General features: G+C 40.4%; 1 protein-coding gene across 3 annotated transcripts in view; it reads left to right on the plus strand.

The window, feature by feature from the left end:
* Positions 1–21,506, plus strand: part of LOC122806267 (SRSF protein kinase 1-like) — a 1,654,485-nt gene that overhangs the window by 231,819 nt on the left and 1,401,160 nt on the right. For all 3 annotated transcript variants that reach the window (XM_044076540.1, XM_044076542.1, XM_044076541.1), the window contains exon 2: positions 14,497–14,615. In XM_044076540.1, the coding sequence (XP_043932475.1) occupies positions 14,497–14,615 (119 nt within the window). The remainder of the gene's footprint in view (positions 1–14,496; positions 14,616–21,506) is intronic.

Raw genomic sequence — 21,506 nt, forward strand, 5'->3', positions numbered from 1 at the left:
CTTTAATACAAAAAAAAATCCAGTAAGTGCTTTCGTCTTCTCGTACACAAGACTTCTTACCGCCATTACAAAGCATATTTCATGAAGTACAGTATTTCCAAGAGTTTGTTGTGCATTTGAATGTTGTTACAAGCTCACAGAACAGTTTATTCATACATAATTACAAGGGCCATATTTTCAGAATGTTTGTACATACTTTGCGGTCATCACAGATGGATTTCAAAAACCCAGTGCACTTGTGTTTGACAGTAATATTGCTGAGAACTGGATAGTGTTTGAGGAAGAGTACATTTTCATACAGGCTGCGTTTTCTGTTAAAGATGACCGTACAAAGGCATTTATTCTGCTTAATATAGCTGGGTCAGAAGCCGTAGAAAGGGAACGTTCATTTGTGTATGCACTTGCAATCTCAGCCGGTACAACAATATGACTGTTTTCCCCCCTCTCCTGTATAGTCAAGGGAGGACCCAGAGATCTTAAAACTTAAATTTAGAGAAATGTGTAACCCCCAGACAGATGTTATGGAATGGCACTTACTTTACACAAGGGATCAAAGGCCTTGTGAAACTTTTTTGCAGCATATATAACTAACCTGAGAAATAAGGCTAAAACATGCAGATTTGGTGATTTAAGGGATGAGATGATAAAGGACAGACGTTTGCTGTATTGAAGATGATGTGAGAAAGATTTTGCTTTGCGACAGTGATTTTTAGCTTCGAATAAGGCCATTGAGATTTGTTAGATATGAGCTCACAGTAAAACACACAAATATGCTTACAAATGAGAATAGCTCTAGAAGGCACAGTGATTTAAAGCTCTTGTTGATAATGTGCAGCACGTAGTTAAAAGAAACCGACCAAAGCAAAGCACATGGCAGCAACTGTATTCCCTGCAGCACTCGCTGGTGCACCCGCAGAGCTTTCTAGCAAATTCCAGTGTGTGCACAGTCTCCGTGAAGCATAAGAGTGAGCACACTCAAAGTATGGGCCCCCACCCAGTTTCATTGCCAACTGTCATAACTGTGGTGGAAGTCATGAATCTAAAAGGGAAAAATGTTTAGCTTTTGGTCAGCAATGCCACAAATGCAGTAAGTGGAATCATTTCAAATGGTTTTATAAATCAAAAGGCCCACATTCTTTTACTAAAAAGGAACATTTTAAGAAACGAGTTGAGAGCTGCAACCCTACTCTTTGTTAGTGTGTCAGTGCTTCATGAAACAGTCAATGTAGTAGATTTAAGGGCAAAGAATGAAGTATTTTGTACTGTTCGGGTAAATGGAAGACCCATAAGAGCTCAGTTGATAAGGTTCCAAGTGCAATGTTGTGTCAGCAGAAGCATTTGCTAGAGTATGTCTTGGTGAAAGGCTTGATTTGGCAAGGTGTTGAAAGCTTGTTGCTTATGGAGGTGAAGAAATTCAGACTGAAACCTCAGTAGTGCTTTCATGTTACTCTGCTGGACGATGTTATGACTTGTTGTTTTATGTCGTTCAAGCCTTGCAATGTTTTCTTGGCATGCTTAACTACCTAGGCAAGTTAATTCCAGACTTGAGCAAACTTTCAGCACCGCTTAGAGAGCTGACATGTAAAGATATATCCTGGTATTGGTTAGAGCAACACCAAAGAGCATATGATGTCCTGAAACAGAGAATTGCAAGTCCACCAACTCTGTTACTATGTTCACAAACCAGTTACACTTTCCTGTGATGCTTCAAAATTTGGTCTTAGTGCAGTCACTCTACAAGAGGATCAACCTGTTGCCTATTTATTGAGAACTCTTACCCAAACTGAAAAGAAATATGCCCAGATGAAAGAGCTTTTGGCAATTGTTTGCATGTTTGAAGTTCCGTGATTGTTTATGGTAGACCTATCCAGACTGAAACAGACCACCAACCTCTAGTTGCTATATTGAGAAAACCTATGCATTCAGCCCCAGCCAGACTGCAACGCATGGTGCTGAGATTGCAAAAGTATCATTTCAGTCTTGTCCACATGAAAGGCAAAATTCTTAGTCTTGCTGATGCATTTATGCCAATCGCCCAGAAACACCACAGAACAGCATGAGAATGAGAACCTTGATTTTTGAAGTCGGGAAGTGAGACATTTTTCTTCCACGTGTCTTGAGCTGAGAGATCACACAGCCATGGATCCAGTTTGAGGCTCAACCACTTTAGTCAACAAGAATGGCCGCCAAAGCAATCTAGTTTACCTAAAGAAGCGCAACCTTATTTTGCATACAGAGATGAAATTTTGTCTGACGATCCTTTCATTATGAAAGGTCTGAATAGTAGTTGTTCCAAAGTCCTTCCAACCAGAGTACATTACTGTCTTGCATCGTGGTCGCCTAGGAACCGTTTCTACCAAAAGAAGAGCGAGAGAGAGTATTTTGGCCTTCTTTGTCACTAGACATTGAAAGATACCCTTTGTCTTGTTCCATATGTAATAGTACTAAGCTACATCAACAGAAGGAATCACTTCAGCTAAACCAGATTCCGGAACTACCTTGGTTGACAGTAGCCACTGACGTCTTTGAGTGGAATGGTCAGCATTATTTGCTTGTGGTAGACTTACTCCATTTAGTTGAGATTGACCTACTTCCTAACGTATCATCCAGTACTGTCATTACTAAGATGCTGCATCATTTTGCAAGTCATGGTAGTCCGCACAGTTATTTCTGACAATGGCACGCAGCGTACAAGCCAAAAGTTCAAAAGATTTGCAGAAGAGTGGGACTTTACTCATGTCACAAGTATCCCCGAGTACCCGCAGTCAAATGGTTTGGCAGAACATGCAGTTCAAAGTTCAATAACAGTTACTAGAGAAATCAAAACGAGATAATAGTGATGTATTCCTGAATCTGTTGAATCTTAGAAATGTTCCTCATGATAAGCATCTTTATTCACCTGCTCAGAGACTTCTGTTGAGACGAACCAGAACCATATTACCAATTATCTGTTTAAGTGTTTAAACCCAGAAATCCTACTACGATATGAGCAGCAAACTTCTCAACCCATTTGCAAGAAGTGGTAACTATGCAAATGTCCAGAGGTTATGATAGGATTGGTGTCGTTTAAAGTATTTTCCCACAGCTGAGATCGTACATTGTGGAATCACAAGAAGCAGACTTTAGGCAGAATTGGAAACATTTGAGACCGGTGTCCGAGTCTGTACCATAGCACATAGCCTGTAAGAACGACTCTTTTTTTTTTTTTTTTATCTGAGTGAGTTGTCCAGTGTTCCAATTCCAGAGAACAATCCCATTCCTGTGACCAGTCCAGAAGTTCCTTATATGAGTCCAAAGACTGTCCCTGCTGCTAAATTTAGTCCAGATCGTTACGAGATATGATCGCATCTCTAAACCCTGTAACAGATGCAAAGCAACTTGGACATGAGCATTGCGTTTTGTTTCTAATGTCTATAGTAATGCATGCCTAACTCAAAGGGCAATCTTTTTAAGAGTGAGGATGTAGATCAGTGTGTGTATGTACCTTTAAGAAGGCATCCAAGGGCTTGCCCAAGTGTATAAATATTGAGCATGTGCAAGCCTGACTGCTATTTTGTAGTTGGCTGTTAAATGTAAGCATGTATTTATGCAAGGTCCATCTGTTAACTAGTTTTATATTTTATGATGCTGCTATCCATCCTGATGTGTTTTTGTGTATTAAAGCATCTAAACCAAATACCCTGCCTGCTTGTCATCTATGTCAGAGAAGGACTAGCGAGAGGCACCTACTAGAAATCATGATTAAAGACTTTATTCTGGAGCTGTGCAGGGAGTTTTTATGATTTTTGTTGTTTTTGTAGTCTTTATAACATGTCAGTCTCACTGCTGCAGTTTAATTCAGCAAGGGCTGATATCTATCCACTTACTATCTTGGACTCTATAGCTGGACTAGTCTTGCAGCCCAGGATATGAAATGATGCATGACTGAAAGGGAAAGCAGCTGTGCATCTTTATTTTGCTGAAAACAGTAAGAAAGTTGCATGAGACTGACAGCGACTAACATTAAGTGAATGCCCAGTTTGGGAACATTGTTTTTTTTCTTATTCTAAGTGCTTAAAGTACATCATGAATTGCTATGAGATTGAATTCTATCTTGTGTGGATTTTCTGTTCTTTGTCTATGACATCCATATGAAGACTAGCAGTTATTTTGGTGGTGGTAGTAGTAGTAATAGTATTCTGAGTATTTTTGTTTTGGGGGTTGGGTTTTGCTTTACTGGGAAAGTCTGACTGGGACAGAGCCTGTTTTCAGGAGAGGCCCAGGGTGAAATGCCCCAGATGCATGTCTTTGTAATGTGGGAGGAAACTGTAGTACCTAGAGCAAACCCACGGGAACGCAGAGAGGACATGCAGACTCTGTACAAACGGCACCCCAGCCGAGAATCAAACCCAAGAACATCTTGCTGTGAGGTGACAATGCTCACCATTGTGCTGCCGAAAGACGCAAGAGCCCTGGATCTGCTTTAGATGTGATTTTTTTTTTGCTGTCAGATGAAGAAGAGTGGCTCTATGACTCCATTCAAAATTAGGAGGACTGCAAAATACTAGACAGAGGCAGCAAAAAAGTTTACTGCAACATTAAACATTGGAGCTGTTAATTGTCTGACTTGCATGATTAAATATGAAGGGGACTTCGCAGCCTGGGTGGGGTGAGGCATTGGAAAGCCATGTTGAGGCCAGTAATGACAGCATTGTTAGATTCATACTAACTGCCTTTTTAGTGTTGGCAAATGCAGCATAAAAATATTGATGTGATGCAGAAGATGCTTGCAGTAGAGCAGCAGGTGGAATCGTATTAAGGCATGTCTGTGTGAGAATCCAGGCTTAATGAATGATGAGGAGCAGCTGTTGGACATTCCACTAGATAAGAATTGGATGTTTGATCTCCCTTTCTGAGAGATTTAAGAAATGGTGCAAGAGAAGGAAACACTCCTGTGTAAATGCTGATATCAGGCAAAAAAGCCATTTGCCAAGAAGAAACCAAACCAGCAATGTTGCAGGGTAAAATCTTTAATAGCACATTCAAAAACACAAAGCTTTCGGGTATAACTACCTTCAGTGTATAATGAAATGTTAAAACAGAGGCACAAGTTTAAATACAATTATAAAAGACACAGGCCACCAATAAAAACACACTTAATCAAGCTAACAATTAGCTTAGTTAACTGTATTCAAGGTTTAAAGACACATTTGTTTTTGTTTCGAAACTGGTTTCAAGCTGACTATTCCATTTAGATCAAGCTCTGTCAGCATTCAGCTTAAGTGTCCACTTATATTCTGCTACTTCCAGTTTGTTGTTCAAGTCACCCGTGCCCCTGACATTTATTTGGACTACCTGGAACACTCTAAAATGGAATATATGATTTGTACCCCTATCAAAACAATGTTTTGCTAAGGCATTAGTTAACATACGTCTCTTTGTATGACATATGCTCAGTAATACGATCTTTAAGCCTTCTGCTACACTTACCCACATAAAAGGCAGTGCACAGTGAGCATGTGGCTAAGTAAACTATACATTCTGTCACATAAGTGGCTATATGTTTTAGTTCAAATGTCTCTGACGTAATAGGATGTATAAAAACTAAATCAGTTGTAGTATATCTACAATTTACACAAGCATAACCAGGTTTGGTGCCAACTTTAGAAGTACATTTGGGATTCTTATAAAAGTTCATCTCTTTATAAATAATTGCTACTTTAAGTTTCTTTGTTTTGTAAAAAAAAGTGTGGAACCTGTCCTACCACACTAGCTATTTCAGGTTGAGAACGTAAGACAGACCAATTTCTTCTGATATTAGTTACTGATGTATTCCTCAAATTGTATGTAGTGACATATTTCAGACAGTCATTCCTATTTGATGTCATATTCCTTCTACTACCCCGATATCCTCCAGCTTTAAAATTAGGGTTTGACCAAACCTTCTCTCTCTCTTACTACATAATGTCTCAGATTTTGTAAGAGACTTTCATCATAATTCCTAGATTTTAAATCTTTATACATGTCATTTAATTGTTCATATTGGCAAATTGCTTAATGTTAAGTCCACTAGCCTTAAAATAATGACTGGTTACCATACCTCTAAATATGTGTTTGGGGTGCATAGTTTTTGTGTAGGAATCAGCTTGAATATCTTTCTTATAGATGCTGGTATGTATCATATCATCCCATTTTTCCAACATAATGTCTAAAAATGTGATACTATCTACAGAATGGCTCATTTTAAACTTCTAAAAGTTGTTGGTAGTTTCTAAATAGCTCACAAAAGAGCTAAGATCTTCATTCATCTACCCAAATTAAAAAAAATGTCATCCATAAAACGTAAATAGGAACCAATAGAGTTTCTAAAGGGATTCTTCTCAACAAACACACATTCTAATTCTCAATTATTTAATGTCAGGTTAGCGTATGTATTGGCAACCGATGTTCCCATCGCCACTCCATATAGCTGATGGTACAGTTGCTGTTCACATATAAAAACATTATTTTCCAGTACAAGCTCTAGTAGTAAACAGTTTCTATCTTTCTTGCTGAAAAATCTGTTCTAGAACATAAAGTTCTAATATCCTGTACTCCAAAATTATTTGGGATGACTGTAAATAAAGATACATCATCTGTTGTAACAAAAGTAAAAGCTGATGTTGTGTTTTTATTTATTTTTTTTTTATTTTATTTTACATTTGTTGACCGGGCTAGTGTAGCTGGATATATGTCCATTTTCAGTAGAGGCCCGGGGAGAAAAGCTCCAAAACAGTATTTAATTGAATAAAGATACAAAGCATCTGCTTTAAGAAAACATTCCAACACTAAATAATGTAAAAAAAAAAATACATAAATGATGATTTACAAAATACAATACAGAGAGTGACCATGGTCATTTATGATTTGCAACTTACTGACAGCATTGATTAAAATGTATTCAATTGTTTGTCAGTTCCATATGCAGTCACCCCTTTTTTTATACGGACTACCAAAGGTTCATAAAAATATGTTCCCACCCCCATCCCCCATGTGTGTTGCAAAACCATGTATGCAATTTACCCAAAAAGTCACCTGTGTCTTTGTTATAACTTCTGATCGTGTTTAAATAAGGGCTCAACATATGTTCTAAATAGAGATATAGGTTCTGTGATCCACCTCCTACCTGAGACAATAGGTCTCATGGGGGATGGGGATGGGGACACATTTTTATGAACCTTTGCTAGTCCGTATAAAAAAGGGGTGACTGGATGTGGAACTGACAAACAATTGAATAAATTTTAATCAATTCTGTCAGTAAGTTGCAAATCATAAATTACCATGTTCACTCTATGTATTGTATTTTGTAAATCATCATAATTCATTTTCTTAAATGTTTCACCATCTGACAAAAAAATCTTGCATACAAGTAAGATGCAAGGTCCTATAAAGTGTAACTGTAGCCTCGCCCTTGTCAGCTTGTTTAATTGTCTGAATTTTGTCAGCTTGTTTAATAATTGTCTAAATTATTCTTAAGCTTCACTAAAGCAGCCATTTTTTCTTTTAAATTATATTTCTTTTATACATTTTTCTTTATTTCTAAGTTGCTCGCAAATATCTTGAAAGGCTGAAACTACAGGTACACTGTTTGGAACAAACGTGCTAGTTCTCTTTAACACACTTGTAGTATTCATACCACTGTTTTTAAAAATCAACTTCAGGTTAACATTACGAACAAACAGATTTAAATCAGTTAAGGCAGTGGTTCCCAAACTTTTTTGATTCTCTGCTCCCTTGTTGAATTCAGGTTTTCCCAAGGTGCCTCCCTCCCCCCGTCAAATTCTTACAAGTATACTTTGCAATTAATATTTTTTTTTAATTAAAAGGATTAGGTAAAAATAAAACATTTAAGATCACAAAAAATGTAATTGGAATCTTCACAATCACTACCAGATAGGCCATAATAGCTGCCAATGGGGGGAATCCAGGAGGTGGGGCAGGGGCAATGGCCCTGTTCTTTAAAGAACTAGAGTTTGCTGTCTGGATGCTGAGATCCCCAACTCGCACACACAGTTCAGCACGCCAGGTGCATTCTCATCTTATTTGAATATTAGGACACTGGCTGTATTCAAATGAAAATAATGGCGTTTCTAACAGTTGACCCGATTCACCTCTGTCTCTCTGCACTTTCTGCATGTACCCAACCATGATTTCACTTAAATACACCTTAATAAAGATTATAGCAGACATCCTATTTCACTATTACTATACTTCACTGAAGCGTGGAATGCAACTTTAGCCACCCACAAAGGCTTATTTCACGTCAGACAGGTTATCAAACCTTAGTAACATAATGCCAGATTTAACTAAATGGGAGCAAAAACAGTTGCCCGGTGATAGTGATGTCTGCAAGTGGTACACCACAAGCCAACAGCATGGGTAAACAAAACACAGCCGGATTTGTGATGAATAAAGTAAGTAACTGATTCTTGGTCCTTAAACTTTGTTTACTGTTTGACATAGTCCAGATGGTGCAGATGGAAATCATAGTCCAGGTGCTGTTATGAAGTGACCATTGGAAATGTGAATGAATGAAATAGTGGGCAGTGAAAGCCTGCACTAAACAGTCACTGCTTCTTTAAGAAAAGACGTGCTCCCTCTAGCTCCACTGCTCACAAAATTTTTCTCTCTCAGCATGCAGCAGTCGTATTGCATAAATTATGTTCATGACTCGGTAAGAAAGACAAGTGAAAAAAATTGTAAAGCTGTTGAATAACTTGAGTATTTTTATTATTATTTTTAATTATAGATCTCCAAGCTTGACATATGCTTCAGGAAAATCATAAAATATTAATAAGAGGTGGCTGCATTTTTCAGGGCCCCTCTATCAATGCAAATATCCCTTTGTGTGAAGCCTTAGTGCCTAGCAGCGAGCTGTGAGATGAATTTTTAACAGTTTCCTCACAAACAGCAAAAGGTGCTCGCAGTTTCTCCAAAAGAGAAAATTGCGGACACATGCATCACAATCCGTATGTAGTACAAGGTGAGAAATTAAAAGGGAGGGGTTTCTGAAGGAAGAAAATGGGTGGATTTTTGTTTTAATATGCAATAGTCTTAATTAGCATAATTTATATATTTATGATAGAGAGAAAAATTGTAATGTAATGCTTTCCACACAACAAATCCACAGCAAAATGCAATATTTATTAAAGTGAGGTGGAAGGGGCATGCGAGATCTTTGTTGGTGAGATGTGGATCGGTTGTTACGGCTAGTTTCTTGTTGAGGGTTTTTTTTTTCTTCTTATCTCAGCCTGGGTACAGGGTTGTTTGGGCCTTGGCGCTGGAAGCAACTAGCTCAAGTGGGACGCTTTCCCCTTTGCAGCTAGTCAGGGGTACAGAAAAGGCGACTACGTTTGGTGCACATTTGAGTTGCTAGTCTGCTTTTTTGGCCACCTTTTTTTTTTTTTTTTTATATACATTAACTTGAATGGGGGGCATATGGACGAGTGTACATGTTTTATGTTTCTTGCAGTTTTGTAATGCTTATTTTTTTTTTTAACCATAAGTCTGAAAGATAAAATTATAACATTCTATTTTTTGGGGGGGGGGGGGGTGGCCATGTTAGATAGTCATATTGTGCAGTCTGTACACCTAATTTTATACATCAAGTCAGATAATTTTATATTTTTTAAGTGTCAATGTTTTAAACACTTATTTACTTTGTGTTTTAAAAATGTGGCAATTTGTTTTGAAGGCTGTTAGTTTTGTTCTGGTTGTTTGTTTATGGCTAATGATTGAGGTCTTCACTTCATAGACGTGAGGTACGGGGTTGATTATGACCTTCAGGTTATTAATCCTATGAGAGCAGATCATTAACAATCAAGAAATCATCTTTTCACTTACCGGTAAACTTGCATTAGGTGGTTCACTTGCATTTCCCCAAACTTTAGGTTTGGCCATACTTTACCTAGGGTTAGCTGCTCTCCTGTGTAGCCTATAACCTTTAGCACGGCTGCAAAATAAACCACAGACTAATAAGCTTAGTAACTAAGCTTATTAGTTCGTGGTTTATTTTGTGGCTAAGCTTATTAGTTCGCGGCACCCCTGTGAGGAAGCCGCGGTTCCCCCGGGCACTGCGGAGCACACTTTGGGAACTCCTGAGTTAAGGCATCTTCAATATTATCCCCACAACAAGGGATAAGTTGTAAGCCTTTACTCAAATTCAAATCATTCTCAGTAATGGAAACTTGTGACAAATTCAGTACCACATTTAAGAAATGGGAAAAGAAGGTGAAGGCTGTGGAGTGGGGGATTCTTTTTACTTTCATCCAGCTTTACTTGTGTGCAGTAAGAACTATGACACTGATCTTTTTTTTTTTTTCTTCAGACAGCAGTTGAAAGGTGAATATAAGGAAAGAAGTGTCTAACAAAAATCAGATCTGGGGAAGGTGACCAATCAAAGGCAGCAAGGGGAAGGTGACCAAAGGCAGCAAGGAAGGCGGGAGGCAAGTGTCCTCCTTCAAGATGGCATTTAGCAGTACTGACTAGTTTCAGAATTGTCCAATATGCTGGGTGGGAGGCTTTCCCACTTCAAAGCTATTTGGTTCATAATACAGTTGGATGAAGGGGAAGGACTAGCAAGTCTTCACACTACAGAAGAGAGTTCAAAGCAGTCCCTTCCTTCTGGGAGAGCATTCTGCTCCACACCAGTCAGGAGGCCCTAGCCCAGTCAGTTTTGGCTCTGCTTCTTCAGTGTGTGGGGTTCTGAATAAGAGGGTCCTGTGTGCAAGAACAAAGAAAGGAGTTTACCTTGGGCTGTTTGGTAAGCAGAGGCGCTTCGAAGACCTTCTTCATGGTTCTCCAGGTTTAATGGACTTGAGTGTAACTGCATTACAAATTCTATCTTTGAAAGCGGTTTTCCCACTGCTTTCCCTTAAGGATCCTTTAGTGGGACTAGCTTTAAGGACACGCACCTGCACATCCCCATGCGCAAGCACTGGAGATGGTACCTGAAGTTCACGGCTGGATACAAAGATTTCTGGTTAATTTCCTTCCTGTTTGGTCTGTATGTGGTGCCTGTAATGTTTACCAAATTCTTTTCTGCAGTGTTTGACCACCTCGTGACCTAGGATCTACATTTACCCATACCTGTTCATGGGAGGATATGCAGTGCCCTGAACTACTATTAAAATTGCTGCCTGATGAGCCTGGAGTTTGCTGGAAAGTACCAAGTCGGATCTTAAATTAGGGAAGATACCTTAAACAAGATCAGAGCAAGCTGTTTTTGCCACAGGATAAATGCCTCTTTTGGACCTGGGCTTAAAGAATGAGTAAGCTAGTCTAGGTGTTCTTGAAGGCAGTGGTGTAAATGTTAGCCTTCTTCCTTATGGTACCCTTGGTCAGGATGGACATGATTGCCCATTGGCAGGTAAAAATACATTGAGTACCACGATCACCCACTAAAGTAGCCATTCCCTGTAATTCCCTCATTCAAAGCAAAATTGGTAGCTGTAACTGTTGCTGAATAATGTGGGGATGCTATTTGTAGTCTTACAGAGCGCTCTGTCCTTAACCACTCTTGGTTTGGATTTGATTTGTGAAGTCTATACTGCCTTCAGAATGCAAGGCACCTGGATTCTCTTCATGACCAAAAGGTATGCCATGTTAAGAGATGATGGCTTTTACTCTGAACTTGACATACCAGAGCTCTGAGTTGTATGTAAAAGCCATGATGATGTGCTTCATAAACATGTAGATAAGTATATGTTCTTGGTAGTTTTACAGACTGAAATCGGGATATGGCCCTCACCTAGGTTTTCATAGGTGCCTTGTACTCATCTCATACATGCTCAGCAGGTCCAAGCCCAAGAGCTACAAATGGGAATTGATTTCTAGTGTATTCCAAGCCCTGACTGGGAGGTAGCTAACACCCAGAATAGAGTTGTTTGCCTTGATGGAAAATTTCCAACCAAATTATATTCCAGGCACTGTAAGATGTTCATGCATTCTGTACTATTCTAGAAATGTGTGTGGGTCTCTGTGCCTTCTCTCCTATTCTCTTGAATTCCCATTGTTTTGAAGAAGGTCAGAATGGACAAGGTAAGGCTTATCTGCTGGTCTTCCACCCTCATTGCTGAACTTCTTCATACTACTACAGTGAAACAAAAAAGACCAGTGTAATTCACAATGCTGTGATGTCTCCCCCAACACTTGAATTTATCTCTTGTGACATAGGCAACAGACTGCTTTATTTAAACCATCACTTACTACATGGGCAATCACACATTTTTATAAATGAAAAACCACACAACACAATTCTAGTTGCAAGCATTTTACATCCCAAACCATACTGACGCACTCCATGTTGCAAAGATTAAACATCTACCAAATCTTTCTCACTCAAATATTGTATAGCGCATTTAAGTCCCGGCACCTTTTAGACCTCATTCATCCCTTGTATGTATTGCTCCCACTTTTCCCATTTTTCCTATATAGTTTGCTCCTACCACTTTTCCCATTTTTCCTATATAGTTTGCTCCTACCCTTTTCTAAAGATCTCCGTTCCAGTTGTTTTATCTCGGTTACTGTTTTAACTACTTCCGGTATAGTTGGTTTAGAGTTTGATTTCCATTTTCTAGTAATTGCTTTTTTTGGCAGCCACCGTTATTAGACATAGCAAGGCCTTACCATGTCTAGGCAGTTCCGATTCTTTATCACAGCTCAGAAAAATCTCCCTCGTCAAACTAATCTGCCCACGCAGCATCTCTGACAGTGCATCCCGCAGGGAGCAATGCTGTGGTGTTCTGACTTAGGAAGAAGAGTCGTTAGAGCATCCCCACCTCAAGAGCCTGAAATGAACAGTCTGAATGTACACTGGCTAATTCCTTTCAAGGATTATTTTTCAGTGGAGGTGCTGCATATTTTACAAGAGTCTTGAAGGCCTAGCATTATCAAATTCTATCAGACCAAATGGAACAGGTTATCTTTATGTTGTGTTACAAGGGGTGCAGTGCTAGCAGTCTTAAAATGCCGTGCACAGTTATTTCAGACCTCCTGTTTAAATACCTGAATTAAAGTGCACGTGTCTGCTGTTGCAGCTTGCCCTCCCCCATGGACCCTCCCCTTTTAGCTCATTCTGCAGTGAGTCAGTTCTGCAAGTGGTCCTATAATTCACTATGTAGGGCATCGGTACCACCCCTTGAGACTTTAATTTTACACTGGGAGAAGTTAACAGTTATTTTTGAGCACTGTTGCTCAGTGGCACTTATGTTTTGTCAAGAAAAACCTTATTCTCGGATGCTGCTCTTGTCTAGGAGGCTGCCTTGAGCATCATGCCTTAACGTTCAGAGAGCTGTGTGCATTGGTGTTCATCGTGTTTCACTGTTGCAGTCATTACCCTTGGGTTATCCTGCTGGCAGGCTGCCCTCCGTTTAATACACACAACAAGGTTGAAAGGACGCTGCACTTCCAGGATTATACCTAGATAGCTTATTTACTACCTAGCCTGAACAAAGGTATTAATTATTTCAGGTAAATGGGGCACAAATATTTATGCAAACATTTATCAATATGTCTTAAAACTTCTATCACTTTCTGTTATAGTACCATTGTAAACTACTTGGGGGATCCTGGGAGAACCCACTCCACCAGGATAGCAGCCTCCACAGCAAGTTGCTTTAAGAGTGTATTAGCTCATGAGTGAATGGGAGACAACCAATTGAATGATGGTTACTTTTTTCTGGATATTACAAGCTGGATCTTTTGTTTGGGAGGAAGGCAGACATTGCTAGAGCCATCCTGCAGGATGTACTATGATTTCTTCCTCCCTTTGTGGGCAGGTAGTGCTTTGGTTTTCTTCTTGCTGAGAAGTGACACTGAAGCAGTGTCCCCACATGATGAGAGTGCACTCTAACAGCCTGTGTTGCAGTAGGGTCACTGTTGCTGCAAAATTACTTTTCTTTTATCGCTTGTTCAGAACCCTTCTGTTCTGAAAAGGTGGAGAGGTAGAAGGAGCAAGTTGTCTTGTGCTAAGTAGTCATCGCTGTAGTAAATTAAATGTCTGAACCTGTTGGCTTCCAGTAGTGCTTTAGACATTTCAGCCTGTAAGCTACAGAGGCTAGGGGCAGCAAAGCTTTTGGTTGTTAAGCATTTTACACATTGACAGGGAGGCTATATCTGTTCCTCAGAGCACACCTCTGGTAGTCATCCTACCAAGAGATGACTGAAAATGACATGTGCTGCTCTCCCCTTTTGCCATGTATCATTCAATATCCTGAACTGGGGAAAGGTCCGTCTGCTTTCTGGAGACTTGCATTAACCTCTGGAAATTGGTCCAGAGCATGGATGTCAGCTAGTATCTAATTTCCATGGGTAGAGAAACACATTACATATAATGCAACAGTGTCTTTATTCTAACATGTTACTGTTAAACACAACTGCACTGCAGTTTTATTAGATGTATCATTTTTGATTGACTTAAGTACAGAGTACTTTAAGTGATTTTAAAGTTGAGTTGCTAATGTGTGTATTTTTTTCCAGGCCTGACCCTCAGTCCCGAGGCCTGGCTCCTCAGTCACCAGGTGAAGCTCCAGAACATGACGAGGAGATCCTGGGCTCTGACGACGACGAGCAGGAAGACCCTAATGATTACTGCAGGGGTGTGTACCACTTTTTAAAAAGCATCTCTTTGAATATGGGCACATTTTGTTTCACTGCACTAAGGCAGACTTTTCAAATGGTACTGAAATTCATGAAGTGTTCCTGTAGTCTGGCTGCTGTACTGTGCTTGAGAGCCTGGTGATATGACTGAAATGTTGAGGTTCGTCTTTGATTGGATTAGTTTTCTGCAACAACTGAAATTTGACAAAAGCTTGTAAGATCTTGTGGTTGAAGTCTGCAAATCTGTACCAATGTGTTCCATGAAGTAATGTGCCTGTGACATGAGCAGACATGTACCCTGAACTTGCATTTTTTTTTCATTTTGCAGCATCTGAGTTATTGTCCTTGCTGTTGTCTAAAGTTCTGTACTTGCATGCCCAGGCATTAGTAGTGCTCATAGGGCTTTCATTTCACTGTCCTAGACCTGCATTGGCATTGTTTTTTTTGTTTGTGGAAGACCTGTAATGTGGACAAATGCTACACAAGGATGGTCAGCCCATGATGTATGGATATGATAACACCTAGTTTTATCAAGTTGAAAAGAACAGTTTTGGTATTTTATCAATAAGATTGTGAAACTTTGAATGTAGCCCAATTCCAGTGTTGTAGTTGGTATTTTTAGTTGTACATGCATGTGGGCCATTCAGTGGGAAGAAACAATCTAATGTTGTTGTTGTGTCTTTCGGCTTTTCCCGGTTAGGGGTCGCCACAGTGGAACTCCAGTCCGCTAATGATTGGTGGTTGATTTTTACATGCCGAGTTACCAGCCCTGATGCACAACCTTCAACGAAGGTACGCCCATTCATGCATGTCTCCATGCAGAAGACACTCTAGCTGAGAATTGAACCGGACAGCGTCTTACTGTGAGGCGACAACGCTACTGCAGCACCACCACTGCGGATTGTTGTTAATCCTCATTTATTCCTTACTGATGGGTTATTTCCATTCTCTAAATTGAGTCGGCGACGTGCAAAGCTTGCGTCAGCTAAAACTCTCTCAAGCTGAGATTACTCGTAGTGCCTTTCTCCACAATATCTCAGATCTGGTTAGCCACGTACTTGTGAAGACATGTCAAGCCATTCGCTCTCAGACAAGTGTTTCTTGTTAAAACCTTCTGTTTTGATAATATATACCATTTTTCTTTAAAAACCCTTTGGATATATATATATATATATAGATCTCTCTCTAGTGCCTCCCATTTCTTCCCTTTACTGATTTCGGTATTATTTACCTTAACATCATTGGTAATTCCCGCCCTTTACCCTCTGTGGTAATTCTTTGGGATACCATTGTTGGTACCTTCCTTTCTTCCCTTTCTTATTAATCTTTGATTCTTTGTTGTTAGTGGAAGAACTTTGTTGATTGTGTCAATTTTACGTTACTTGTGATGGTGTGTTTGCAAAAGTTGGTTTATCTTGCCATTCGTACCTTGTCAGCGGCAATTATGTCTGACAAAAAAGGCACTTCAGGTTTTAAGGCGTGCGACCAGTGCGGCCATAAAATGCCGAATTCGGATTCGCATGGTTCATGTGTATACTCTTTGGGACTGCCCCACCTGTTGACTCAACCTCCTAGTAAGATTTGTGTGGCCTTCAGTACCCACAATGAAAGACCTAAGTTAATTTTGAACGGAATGCTTAAAACTTCCTTTTTGGAGGCTCTTTCTGCATCGGAGGGTTCACTGCCTCCCAGAAAGGAATCCAAGAAGAGGAGCCATTCTCTTCCCTCTGAGAGATCCTGAATCTAAAATCTCAGAGCCTAGATCTCAACTTTCAAAAGTGGTTGCAGTTCCCTCGGCATCAGGGCTGAAAATCCTTTCTTTGGCCTCGGTGGAACAGAAATCTGATATGACTTCAGAATTGGCTACTTCTCCCTCTGCACTGACTACTACTTGGGTGACGACTACAGAACCAAAATAAGACCTGACTCAAACGGTACCGTACTGATGTTCTTCGTGTTTCACTGTTGCAGTCATTACATTTGGGTAATCTGCTGGCAGGTTGCCCTCAGTCGGCCTAAATTCCAAAGTCTTGGGTCCTGTGTCGGTTGCTGTCTTCTCTTCCTTGAAGTCAGGTCATCGGAGGGTATAAAACACGCAGCCGACGCCATTTTTTAGTCTTTCTTGCCGCGCGGTGCCCGAAGCAGAAGCATTTCGCAAGTGCCAGTCGGCCAACTACTGAAATATTCGAGTTTGAGTTTCAGAACCGAAGTCTTCACTAAAGCTAAAGTACCCTGTTGGGGAAGCTTTTTTTCTTGCATTTTACCGATGTCAGAAAAAATTAACAATTGTATTACTTGTGGGAAGCAAATACCTCAGAAGGATTTCCATTTATACTGTATTCCTCGCATAGGCCCTGATCACAATGTGCCTGGCTGTCAGTTTTGTGCTAGATTTAACCAACGCACTATTAAGCATCGCTATATTTTTGCATCAAAGTATTTTGGAAACAGATTTAATTAACCAGAAATGTCATCTGATAGCAATCCGACTACCGGAGTACATAAAAAAACGCAAAGAAAAGGACAGAAAAAGGCAGTCTAGATCCAAAACCGACGACTAAGCTTCTCCTAAGCCTGTCGCCGGTTCGCCGGTACTCAGTGAGGCGCTTTCGCATCCCCTGATGCCCGCTACCTTCGAGTTGCAGGCCTCTACAGACACCCATGTGGAGTCCGGCATGCCACAAGATATGCAAGGTATTGGACCGACTGATGCATCTCCCACGGATGGGTCCGGAGCCGCTGAGCAGGCACCAGCTTCTGAAGGTGTATTCAGACCTCAACATTTATATATCAAACCGACGACAACTGCAAAACCAAAGGCAAAGACAACTTCTAAAACTAAAAAAATGACACCTGAGCCACGTGCACAGGCCTCTATGCCTAAAAAACAGATGATCAAAATGGCTGTAGACCTTATTACCTTGATCAGGGATACCCATCTCCCTCCAGATAAGAGGCCTAGGCAAGACATTGATTATGAATCTTCAGATCAGAAGAGGAATCAGAAGAAATAGAAACCTGATCAGGAATTGTTTATACCTCCATATGAGGATTCTGATGCTGAGGAGTCTATTCCATCTGCATCTCCTCCAGAGGATTATTAATTTGGAGAAACCTTGCATACTTTGAGGGAGCATTTTCACTGGGAGAGTCAAGACTTCTCAGAATCAAAAAAGAGGCTCAGGGATTTCCTTCTCCCTCAGCACAAGCCTTTAGCCATTCCCCCTGTTTTAGACATTGTGGATGATATGTTTTCGGAGTCAAGCTTGACCCCTGACTCCCTACCTTCAGCTCCCAGTAAGCCTGACCGGTATTACAGGGTCCCTGACTCACATAAATTTTTATTTAGAAACCCTGCTGCTGACCCTGAAACTATTTCCCAGGGTCCAAAGGGAGTTAAGGCCTCAACAGCAAAAAACCCTACCCCCTCTGACAGAGATTCAAGGGCACTAGACAGATGGGGAAAAAAGGTTTGTACATCAGCAACCTTGGCAGTAAGGGCCTTAAACTGTCAATTTCACATGTTTAAGTACCAACAACATGTTATGGGATTGCTGAAACAGAAAATGTTGATTTCAGAATGTGCAGAAAATAAAGAATTGCAGGAATTATTGCATGCAGAACAAGTTGGAAAGCATACTTTGCAATGTGGTTTTGATTCCTTAGAGGCCTCCTGCAGGGCCGCAGTTACTGGATCTTTGATTAGGAGGCATGCTTGGTTAAAGGAACAAAATTTACCTGATCATGTTAAAGCTAAATTGCTAGATGCACGTTTACAGCATGATTCTTTGTTTGATATTAAGGCAGAAGAGGTTTTAAAGAAAATGGAAGACGAAGCTAAGTCTATGCAAACTGTTAAAGACGACTTACAAGTGCAGCCACCAAGATTCAGTAGACAATTGACCTACAAAAAAATTGTTTTTTTCCTGTGTCAGACAGAGCTCAAAGGGGCAAATCCAGATGCCCAAAGGGTTCCAGATACCAGGTGCAAGATCCATACAGGTCAAAGCAATGGGGCGCATCTACTTCCAAATCAGGGGGAGATAAAGCGCAAATCTACAGAAAACAGTCCCAATGACTTCCCTCTGCCTACACCAATTACTTATCTTTTGACAGCACCCTTAGGGGGGAAAAGTAGCACTTTTTGCTCAAAATTGGCAGTTAATAACTCAGGACAAGTGGGTACTAAACATAGTATCACAGGGATACATATTCCATTTCCACACTCTGCCAATGGCAAACTGTTGGCCATATCTGCCCAAAAATCAATGGGCAGAGGCACAGAAACTGGTTAGGTCCCTCATGGATATGGGGGCCATTCAACCAGTGCCAGAACAGGAAAAAGGACAAGGTTTTTACTCGACTGTTCTTGTTACCCAGAAAGGACAAGGCCTGGCGGCCAATACTGGATTTATCAATTTTGAATACATACCTGGACATTCCAAAATTCAAAATGCAGACTTTGCAGCAGCTTCTGCCCATGCTGGACAAGAATGCTTGGCTGGTGACTTTAGACCTAAAAGAGGCATACCTGCATGTCCCAGTAAGATTATCGTGCAGAAGATACCTCAGATTCAAGGCTGGCTTAATGCATTACCAATTCTCTGCACTGGCCTTTGGCTTGCCTACTGCGCCCAGGGTCTTTACAAAGTGCCTGGCACCAGTAATTGCAGTATACAAATATATCCTTACTTGGACGACTGTCTCATTCAAGCAGACAACAAGGACTTTCTTCTTCAACACCTGGTGTTTGTGAAAAGGCTTCTAACATGCCTAGGGTACACTACAAACGAAAATAAATCACAACTGGTACCCTCTCAAAAAAAATAACATTCCTGGGTGCAAGCTTGAATACAACTGCCCAGATGGCTTACCTTACGCCAGACAAACAAAGGCAACTGACTACTTACTTCAAACTGATGGCAACAAAAACCCAGTCTTCTACAAGACAAATTCTGCAGGCTGTGTGCTTCATGGCATCCTGCATCCTACTAATTCCATATGCAAGACTGCATATGAGGAAACTTCAGTGGTTCCTAAAAAGTTTATGGAGTCAACATTCACACAGTCCGGAAACAATGATTCCTCTCATTCCCTGCCTGCAACAGGAGTTTCTGTGGTGGGCAAAGGCCTCTCACCAAAATATGGGACGGCCCATCACTCTACCCCCTGACAGCTAAACCTTAACAACAGACGCCTCAGATTATGCCTGGGGGACTCTCATAGCAGGAAGATGCATTCAGGGCATATGGGCACCAAAAAATGCATCTACATATCAACCAGAAAGATGCTAGCTGTTCAAAATGCCCTAACAGCCTTCAAGGACTTGCTTCATCCAGGACAGCTACTGATAAAGACAGACAATGCCACAGTCATGTGGTATATGGGGGCACACACTCGTACCCCCTTTGCAGATTAGCCATGGCACTGTGGGACACAACTTTGACGTACCAAATACATCTTCAAGCTCAATTCCTGCCAGGAAAACAAAACACACTGGCAGATGATTTAAGCAGAAACCTTATGGATCCTCACGAGTGGAAACTAAATCCACAAGTCTTCAGCATGTTAACAGAGAAATGGGGGAGCCCAGACCTAGATCTCTTTGCCTCTTCTCAAAATTATCAACTGAAAAGATTCTGCACAAGGACTTATCACAGACAAGCATGGAAAGTGGGCGCCTTATCCTTCAGTTGGAAAAACCCATCAGTTTATTTCTTTCCTCCTCTGCCTCTTCTACCCAAGGACCTCTTAAAAGTCAGACAAGAGAAGCCAAAGATGATATTAATTGCCCCCGACTGGCCCCGCCAATACTGGTACCCAATCCTAAGGAACTTGTCTCAATACCCAGCTTGGACATTGCCTCAAACACCACAACTACTGTCCCAACAAAACAATCTGATCCTGCACAGTCAAGTACAGACTCTAAACCTGGCAGCATGGCTAATCAGGTAATCATACAAACACCTTTCAGTAAAGCTGTGATGGATGTCATTTTGGAAGCCAGAAGGCCTAGTACTAGAAAATCTTATGCTGACAAATAGAAGAGATTCTGTGCTTGGAATAAAGCACAAGGAACTGATACAGCAAAACCAAATATTCCTCAGATACTACAATACTTAACTGAGATGCTTGACAAAGGCCTATCTTTCTCATCGGTCAAAATCCATGCCTCTGCCTTTTCGGCTCATTACAACACAGAGCCACCAATCTTTTGTCATCCTTTACTAAAGCAGTATCTTAGAGGAGTCAAAAATTTAAGGCCCCCTAGAAGATCACCATTACTTGCATGGGACCTCAATTATTTGTTGGAAAAACTCACCCTGCCTCCATTTGAACCAGCTGCTACCGCTGATATAAAGTTCTTATCATGGAATACACCAGAAACCAAAAGAAACAAAAAAACTTGTAAGGTAAAACAAGAGCAAAACGCCGACTGGATCCACAGAACAGTTCCTTTTATTAATACAACACAACTGAGCGCAGAATAAACGCTTTCACCCACTGCCTCCGTGGGTTTCGTCAGAGTTAATCAAAGAACTAAAGCAGTTATTTCTTATACACCACTGTTGAAACACATAAACCAATCACATCTTCTTACATCCTATTCAATTAGTCTTTACCAATTCACTAATTTAATTGAATAATGCCTTGTTCTACATACGCCTTGCTACAATACCAAACTTTTTCCATAACTATGCCATTCATACTTAAATGATTAAACATACAAAATTATAGTATGAATACGTACATCTTAATATGTAATGTGCAAATATGCGTAAAAAATGCATAAAAAGTACTTAAAAAATAGAATATACAAGTAAAGTTTCTTGTGCAAAAAACGTTAAAAATGTATACTAAGATCTATTGTAAAATTGTTTTTGAAAATT

This window comes from Protopterus annectens, chromosome 7.part0, assembly GCF_019279795.1.
Source record: "Protopterus annectens isolate FY-2018-M chromosome 7.part0, PAN1.0, whole genome shotgun sequence".
NCBI lineage: Eukaryota > Metazoa > Chordata > Ceratodontiformes > Protopteridae > Protopterus > Protopterus annectens.